This window comes from Primulina tabacum, chromosome 4, assembly GCF_025594145.1.
Source record: "Primulina tabacum isolate GXHZ01 chromosome 4, ASM2559414v2, whole genome shotgun sequence".
In the NCBI taxonomy this organism is placed as follows: Eukaryota; Viridiplantae; Streptophyta; class Magnoliopsida; order Lamiales; family Gesneriaceae; genus Primulina; species Primulina tabacum.
The window spans coordinates 33,070,769-33,080,761 of NC_134553.1; the positions used below are offsets into that span (position 1 = coordinate 33,070,769).

General features: G+C 33.8%; 1 protein-coding gene across 1 annotated transcript; it reads left to right on the forward strand.

Moving 5' to 3' along the window:
• The first annotated feature begins 2,758 nt into the window (after positions 1 to 2,758).
• LOC142541615 (putative xyloglucan endotransglucosylase/hydrolase protein 32) lies at positions 2,759 to 5,365 on the forward strand. The gene is made up of 4 exons (XM_075648103.1): positions 2,759 to 2,993; positions 3,398 to 3,498; positions 3,616 to 3,836; positions 4,870 to 5,365. Exons 1-4 carry the CDS (start codon positions 2,789 to 2,791, stop codon positions 5,258 to 5,260), a joined length of 918 nt encoding a protein of 305 aa, XP_075504218.1. The 5' UTR covers positions 2,759 to 2,788; the 3' UTR covers positions 5,261 to 5,365.
• Positions 5,366 to 9,993: the final 4,628 nt, after the last annotated feature.

The window sequence follows — 9,993 nt, forward strand, 5'->3', positions numbered from 1 at the left end:
TCTGAAATTGATAACAAATTCATACGGTATCCGTTCTTCGATCTGATTTCAATTATACGATGACAACAATCTCAGGAACAGATAATATCAGTCATATCATGATTCCTATCATATCACATTTTCAAATAATATCAAAACATAAGAAAACTTACGTCCAGTTGAAGCTCTCGTTGATAGAAACATGGTACCAAAGTCGGATTGAAATTCGGATAGACGGATTTTGCGCAAATGAAATTCTAATATCAAGAACTCAATTTCCCTTGATGCTCTCGGTTTCCTTGCTCTGGAAGTCTGAATGAAGGGAATGAAATCAATTTACATATATATATACAATGCATGCCCAAAGACATGTGGCTCATCTCTTGTGCAACACGTCTCGCGCATATGCGCGACCTCCCTCGGCGCATATGCGCGAAACCTACTGGTCTCCGCGCATAACACATTCTCTGCTCATGCATATGCGCACCCTCGCCCGGCGCATATGCGCGAGGTTCTCTGCCATACTCGCGCATATGCGCGGGTCCTGTCTCAAATTTACGCGAGGTTCTCTGCCTACCTTGCGCATATGCGCCCTGTCCGATCGCGCATTTGCGCGAAGGGTTCATTCCTCGCACATAATTCCAGTCTTTTTTCGTCTTTCCCGGTCTGATCCTTTCCGTCTATAATCATATCAATTATCAACAAATCATTTCAGATTACAATAACAAAATTCTCGGGCATTACAGTAAACGAGTCAAAGTACAATGCTAATACGCAGAGCCTCCATGTTGTCTCGGGTCAAGGACTAATGATGTATAATCATAACATCAAACTTTTTGCATTCGATAAGTGATAACCACTTGGACAGTGCGAAGGAGGGTTGTTTAGTGCGTTGTCAAATGATCACTCATTTGTATGAATTGACATCTCCATATCTTTACCAATGAAACATGATGTTATATCACAAATGTTATTCTCAAGCTCAAGCGATATTTATCCTTATTTTAGGCGGTTGATTCGACTAGGAACTTATTTAAAATATGTGGTACTTTTCTTAATGAGTTTCATGATCTTACGTTGCGAGACAGACCTCATGATACTCATTGTATATTCAAAGACTTTATCTATACAGCTTGCATGTGTATAAAAATAAATTAATTGTCATAATTGGATAAAACTGTAAAATAGTATTAAAATAAAATTTTTTTAACATAAAATTCAACTAAACTTAAGTTATAAGTTGGCTCGTTGGACATTTACTCTAATATTTTGTGCAAATCAAATCAATCATGTGCAATAGTAGATTCTCAGGTATAGAAAAACTATCAAATCCGTCCTTCAAAATTACCCTATAAATGCTTTGGGTAATTTAATTGGCAAAAATTTGGTATTTCTATATATATAAAAAATTGGCCTTGTCGGCAACCATGTAAGATCTCCGGCAAAAATTAGTCACAACATATAAAACAAATTTATCGCATTAAGGCGAAATTTTGATCAATTAGACGAGGACAACCTTATTTAAGCCAATTGATCACATAACATTTTTCGTGATTTTTTCTTTTAGAGACGGATGGTAAATTTCATAAACGGAAAGAGATAAGATTATTTAATAAATTCGGGATTAAATTTACATTATTATAAAAATTTATCAATAAAATTTTATTGCTTTACATTTTTGGAGCAAATCTAATCCTTTTTTTTTTCTTGGATTACGAGGAAACTGCGACTGCTATATGTTGGGTGCACATTAAGAAAACCCCGAGCTTAGTACAGTAGTTTGCAAATTATATCAGTCGGATGAATTGCAATAGGCAAAGCTTGTACGATAGGTTCGTCAGATAAAATGTTGGCAGAAGAAATTATACTCATTATTTTTTTGGCATCGCGCTTGCCTAATCCACCAATAATTCAATCCCCTTTCGCTATAAGAGACCATGAACAATTAATTTTTCTTCCGACCAAATTAGAGACAAGTCGAGTCATGAAGACATATTATATTTACTCTACACACACATTAAAGTTATACAATCCTAAGTATATATGACTATTTAATTAAAATTTGTTTTGAAATTATGTCTCAGTAAAAGTTTTTGGTTGTGCAATAAATTATTTTCGCAAGTGATGATGCATATACTTTATTAATGGTGGATTATTCTTTAACATTTTCAAATACAATAATCTTCAATATTTGATTGACTTTGTTCCATCCAGCAGTGTCGTGCTGATAGAGATTTTAAAATCATGATCATCATCATTCATGAAATTTAAAAAATGATCTGTTAAAAATAATTATTAATTAAATTTAATTATGTACATGGTAAAGCCAAAAAAAAAAAAAATTAAGGATAAAAGTTAAATAATTTATTAATGAACACACCATACTATCTTCCAGACCCACATATGTGAAAATGACACAATGAACCCAGTAACAAATGATATATATAATCTACTAAAATTATTTTAGATTTTATGTCACCGCTCCATCGAAATAGTACTAAAAAAAATATAAAAAATAAAGTAATTAACCCATCAAAACCAAACAGCAAAAATTAATTGACCAAAACTTAAAATATGAGAAGTTAATAAATAAAATAAAAATACCATTATATATAGTATTTTTCTTAACAATAATGAATAAAATAAAAATACCATTATATATAATCTATATAGACACACACACATACCTTTGTATAATAATGTCAACACACTCGATATGTATAGTATATATACTATCTCTCCGCTACTCAATTTCTGTCACGAATTATATGTAGTTGATATCATATTTGTTCCCTACAAGCTAAATAAGATGTCTCCCCTTGTAATTTTCTTGTTCTCCATTTTGTTTTACCCTTCACAAAACGAAGCTGCTCAAGGCCCACCTTCTCCTGGATACTGCCCTACGTCCAACATTGGTTCGACACCCTTTGGCAAACTGTACACTAATCGTTGGGGTCCTCAGCATCAAACCCTAGACCAAGCGACACTCAGTATTTCGCTTGACAAAACTTCAGGTATGGCCTTACTGCTTGTGCACGTAAAAGTTTTTGCCTATTAAATAAATTGAGAGATGCTTCTATATACAGTATGCCCAGAGGAATACTGGTTAACGTTTGTTATGTTTTCATATATATATACTGGTGGTGGGGGATCGGACCTTAAATACAAGAGACGACTTTCGACATTATGGTTATAGATTTTAGTTCAACTTTCAAGGGCTTTGTTTTGAACTTGATGGAAAGGTTAATTAATATCTTATAAGACGAATTCTAAGGAGAGCAGTGTGTACTTGGACGGCAGTTGCTCTAGTATGTATATATGATTTTAAGACGATCGAAATATGATGGTTGGCTATTGGATATTTCATAATGTTATGAAGATACTGATATATTACTTGAATGGATATATATACCGGCAGGAAGCGGCTTTAAATCTTTGAATTCCTATTCATCCGGCTATTTTGGGTCGGCGATCATGCTACAACCTGGCTACACTGCAGGAGTGATTACATCTTTCTACGTAAGATTTCAATCAAAACCACACATACTGACCTTATATTACTATTATTTTCTATAGCAACAATTTAAATAATATTACACCAACTAAATTTGAATTTTTTTTTAAAAAAAATGGCAGCTTTCGAATAATGAAGATCTTCCAGGAGACCACGATGAAATCGACATCGAATTCCTTGGGACAACGGAGGACAAGCCGTATGTGTTGCAGACCAATGTTTACATGAAAGGGAGTGGGGATGGGGACAATATTGTAGGGAGAGAAATGAGATTTCACCTTTGGTTCGACCCCGCCAAGGATTTTCACGACTATGGCATTCTATGGAATCCAGATGAGATCATGTGAGTGGAAATTTTATACAAATTATAAATTCATATATTGGTTTAATATTATGACTATTGTATTTTAATTTAAATTTTGAGTCAACCCTTTTCAAGTTTAATATTAAAACGCCAAACGACTTAATTTGTTGTCGAGTCAATTTTTAGTTGATACATTATAAAATTTTTAATATGCTTTTGTAAAGTTTATACTTCAAATATATATATATATATATATATATATATATATATATATATAACTACCACTTGATAAAATTTTAAAATCCTTGTAAATTGGTCAAAGTATATTACCACATGATATAACATGGTTACAATAGTTTTTGATGCAATATGCAATTTATCTTCAATTTGAACATTTCTCAAATTGTTTTACTATTTAGCCAGTTCTGATACTAATTTGGCAATTCCTTCAGACATTGAAAACTCTTGATGAAATAGGACTAAATGTGAAAATTTAATGTCATACGTATAGGAGATTTAAGAGAGAGTACCGAAATGGAGGGGAAATTTGCAAAATAACCTCGGTCAACTATTTATTTAAAAAAATGACCTCCTCATATGTATTTGAAATACACATGAGGAGGTTATTTTTTTAATTAAATAGTTGACCAAATACACATGAGGAGGTTATTTTTTTAATTAAATAGTTGACCAAAGTTAAAAAACAAAATACCCCCGAAATGGATAATCCATTGGGTTTGATCTTCTATTTAATCAGTTATTTATTAGTTTGGATATATTTATCTCATTTTGATCCTCAATTAAATGGTGTTTTAGGTAAAAACATGAATAATAATACCTCGTACTTGATGTTACCATTGTTCATGAATTAATATTACATGACTATTACCACGCCGAGTAATTTTATCAAGACATAATTAATTGTAATTAAAATGCTCGAAATGACTATTGCATTAATAATATTCCATAAATATTAATCCTACGTACACATTGCAATTAAATATTGGATTTTCATTTTCTACTCCTCCCATTTAAAATCTTGATATTAATATTTTATTATAAAAATTTGCAGATTTTTAGTGGATGATGTCCCTATTAGAAGGTATCCGAGAAAGACCGATGCCACATTCCCATTAAGGCCAATGTACGTGTACGGATCAATATGGGATGCTTCTTCATGGGCGACCGAAAATGGAAAGTACAAAGCCGACTACACTTTCCAACCTTTCGTCGGAAAGTACAATGATTTCAAGACGAGCGGCTGCGAGGCAAACACTGCCATGTCCTGCCACCCTGCCACAGCCTCGCCATCCGGTTCTACGGGACTGAGCAGCCAGCAATACGCAGCCATGGCATGGGTCCAAACCAACTACATGTTCTACGATTACTGTCAGGATCTTCAAAGAAACATTCAACTCACGCCCGAGTGTGAGAAAAATGATGCATTATATTATCATGTGTGACACTTCGTATACAATTTGGAGTGCTTGAATACTATATTTTTATAAAATTGATGTGAAGTTGTAGCATCCAAGACTAAAAAATATAAAGAGAAGTAGATGCATGTGTTGGATGGTATCGTTTGTTTGTTTGTTTGTTTTTTTTTTTTTAATCTTTTTAAAACTTGTGGGAAGAGAATAAATGATGATAATACATGGCGTGGGTGATGGAATGTAATTTTTTCATAAAAATTAATATATATGAACTTGTTTGCCCCTTTAGTCTATTTCAAATTCAATACCAAGTGCAATGCTCCTTCAATATGATAGTTTAAATTTAATATCAATTAAAACATATTGATTATTGCATTAGTTTATTGAATTCTTAAAGACCATAACCAAACATCATATAATTATTTATATCGCATAAATTACCTATATCTAGTCAATTTTTTTATGAGTAATTCGTTCATTTTATATCACGTGAACACGTGAGAATGATTTTTTTATTCATTAAATTGTCCAATTTTGGGTTTTAATCCATTAAGTTTTCAAAGTTTGATTTTGATATATTAATTTCTAATTTTTCACTATTTTGGTACAACTGTTGATTAAAAAATTAGAAACTATTTTCCCTTTGAACACTGTACAATTGGTTTACGTTATGCGATATTAGTTTTATCTACGAGTATCGTGAGTTGTTTGGGTACTGACAAATCAAATCACAAATTCAAAGAATTAACTATGCAAAATATTAACCAACAAAATGGAAATAATTTTGAATGATTGATTGGTATGGTATATTTGAAACAAGATCACAAAATAAAGTTATTTTTAATTGATCTATTAAATCATTTTCTCAAATTTAAATAACTGCATCCAAATACAATCGTGTTGATATAAAAAATGTTCTTTCTCCAAAGTCCAATATATATAATGGGCCTAGAAGTGGTCGATGTTATATGTAAAGATATTTAACAATGGTCTAAAACTGGTTTGACAAGTTAACAAAGAACGATGAGAGAGACGAATTCAGATTTAACAAGAACACCGCAAACAATATTCAAGGCTTTATCATTTTAGTACTTGTTAATTTTCCAAATCAAAATTACAAATCTCCACCTATACTGACAAATTAACCTCAACACAATAACTCCCTTTCCAAGTAGTCCCTAAGGCTGCGTTTGGTTGAAAGGATAAGATAAACTAATGATTAGTATGTAAATGATAAAGAAAATGATTGTGGTAGGATTGTAATATATGGTGTAAAATAATATTATGTTTGGTAAGATTTTTAAGTGTAGGATAATTTTGAATTTTTTAATGAAAAGACAAAATTGCCCTTCCCCTTCGCGGCGGCGGCGGCGACGATGGCGGCGGCGGACAGCGGCCGGAAACGGCAGGCGGGAGGCGGCGGCCAGAAACGGCAGGCCGGAAATTTCGACCGGCGCCGGAAATAGTTGGCGCCGGCGCCGGCGGTCGGCCGGCGGCGGCGGTGGTCGGTGGCGGGAAGTGGTGGTGAGTTTGAATATAAGAGAAGGGTAAAATTGGAAAAATAGGAGGTATTAAGAGTTGGATAAATAATCCTAGGGGGTGAGGAGATATTATTTTAACCTACCTAATATAACCTAATCATTCATAGGAGGGATTGACTTGGTTAAATAATCACGCGTACCAAACAGCTGACTAGGTAAGATAAAATAATCTATCCCGGCTAATGATCCGAACCAAACGCGGCCTAAGACTTTAAGTTTCCATAATAGCAATCAAGTTCAAACAATGTCAGAACTTAGGTGTTGGCATAGCAATGACTTAGTAAGCATATTAGCCAATTTTCTTTCGTAGGTATTTTCACCACAACCGACTTTAGATTTGATTTCAAACTTATAGTTATACCATACATAGTGAATGCATACCCTGTTAGAGACTTTCTTCTATAAATTCTCCAGCAAAATCTGACCTTATACATTTCCTTCTCAATCTCTGGAATGCCATCTTTTTTCTTGTAGATCAATTTCTACGCAACCCTCTGGTTTGTAGATTTGTCTACTAGAATCCAGGTTTGGTTCTTGTCTAGCGAGCATATTTCTTCTTCCATGGCATTTGTGTTTGTACATTGTGTTCTCGCGCCCAAGACGCAGCAGAAGTTTAAAAATTTGTTCTTGGGCATCGTGGGTAAACATTCATAGGGTGTTTCGAACTATACTTTGCGTTTTAAACGCTAGACTCCAAACTATTTCGGATATTATGCGGAGATACCCCTTATTTTAAATCCCTTTGAACGGCTCATCAAATTTGATCTCCTAATTAGGTCCACGATCGAAAGCTTTGTTCTTCGCTTGGATTGCACTAGAAATCGCAAGCGATTTGTACGTTGAGATTATAATCTCCGAATTTTCAAAATCCTGAGCCGGTGCAGAGACGGCGACGCAGTGGTGATGGAAGGAACAAGATGGCCGAAATTTTCCCTTGTAAATCTCAAGGTGGCCATGGTTTTTTTCATCAAGGAAGGAAGGGAATTTTTTACTTTTGTGTGCAAAAATTAGGTTAATAATTATGAGTCCTAGTGATGTATATATAGAATGTGACTAATCTAGTTAGGAGTTCATTTCCCACAATGACTCTAATAATTTCATTATATTTAAACTCAGATACAATTAATATATAATATATTTATTAAACCTTTAATAATACATCATATAATAATATCATATACACACATTTTATATCATCATATAAAATATATACATGTATATGTATATTAAATTAAATAATCATTATTTAATTTATAAACCAACTCCTTCTTCAATTTAATTCTAGACTCCTCTAGAACATATATGAGAATTTGTGCATGTTAGTAGTCAATACTGCTAACACAATCATTTAATTAGTAAATTCAAAATTCACAAAAAAATTGATTCCGAACTCATTATAACTCTGATCAACGACCGAGAGCGCCGATGTACCAATGATACAAATCTTGTTCATATAATGAAAATTGAAAATTACGAAGATCAAAATTTTAATTTACCAAATTTCGGAACTTACCATGTATGGCGGTCACCATATCTGGCAGCTGCTAGTTTTGTAAACTCCTTTACTATAACAGACAGTTCCACTCTTATTCCTTATTTAACAACCATGCTAACTTCTATTTCTTCCATCCAATGGAATCAGCTCATAAACTCCTTTATAAGATTTTTTTTTATCTCCATAAAAATATAGTCGCCAAATTCAAACTCCTTGAAATTTTACTATCTCAACGGAAACACAGAATCCGATACTTGTGTGACCCTCAATGGTTTAGGGATAAAGCTAGTCGTGGGTTCACATCTCCATATGATTCAAAATAACATTTATTCTTATTCGGGTTTATCCTAGTTAACCTCATTCTTTTTCATCAACTCCTTGATCAAGAATGTCAGAACTCATTTCTGATTTCACCCATCGGATCATGGTAAGAGCGTCTAGTAGCATCGTCCCATGATCCCCTAGGTATCACTGATAGTGCCTGCAAGAACTTTTAGTCATGGTTAGCTTACAGTACGGTCCATTCAATATATATATCTCAATCGAATCTGCAACCATTGGTATATCGAGAGTTGCATATGAATTCGATAACGATACGATTTATTTTTGAGTACTATTAGTGGCATGGTATATGCAACTAGGAAAACACCTTTCATTAAAGCACATTTCTTACTCTGACAAGAGACCCCTTTCACTATTAACTCATCATAACACATAGGATATCTTCACCTGTAGACGGTGAATCCACAACTACAATGCATTTGTTCATACGTATTTTGAAAATACACCCAACCTCGCCACCTGATCACCCTCCATGGAGTCGGTAAATGGATCAAAGTGCATGCTAGTACGTATAGCCCCTACATTGTCTCGACTCAAAGGACTAATGTGTTAGAGTAGGTGTCCGTCGTGCCAAGTGTTGGCCGAATGTTCACAATGAAACTCTATGTATAAACAATCTTTATTTTAATAATATTTGAAATTATTATTTTGGCGCTCATATGATGAGTACCATGAAACTCATATTTGGAATATTGTATATTCTAAACAGTTCCTAGTCGATTCAACCGCTGCTAAGAAGAATATAGGCCGCTCGAGTTTGAGACTAGTATCTGCGATGTGAGTACCATGTTTCATTGGTAGGGGACATTGTGATGTACGAGCATGCAGATAGATGCTCCTGGTAGAGTGCACTGAACAACCCTCCATAAAGGACTTTCCAAGTGGTTCTCACTTATCGAGTGGAAACGTCCTAGTTTATGATTGTACATCATTAGTCCTTATGACCCGGGACAACGTTGAGACTCTATATGCTAGCATTGCACTTTGACTTGTTTACCGACTCATATGGGGTCATTAGGTGGCAAGGTTGTGTGTTTTGTCGAAACATAAAGGAGTCGATGAATTCTAGTCGGGGATTCACCGCTTACCTTCGGGTATGGATGAAAAGTCTGCTTATTCGTTTTGCTTAAAAAGTACTAGAATTTTTTTTTAAAAAAAAACCTTTCTTAACATCGGCCGAACCATAAAATATTTTTGATATCATTTTAAAAATAAACATCCAACTGTCATTTAAAAATCCAAAGGAAAATATTTTAAAGCATAAAATCGTCAAACATTTTACCAACCTAAAAACATTATTTGAAAAGTATAGCCCATACTATAACCTCTCAAAAATCTCTCATAACATAAATAAAAGACGTAAAAATATCTTTAACATTACTTAA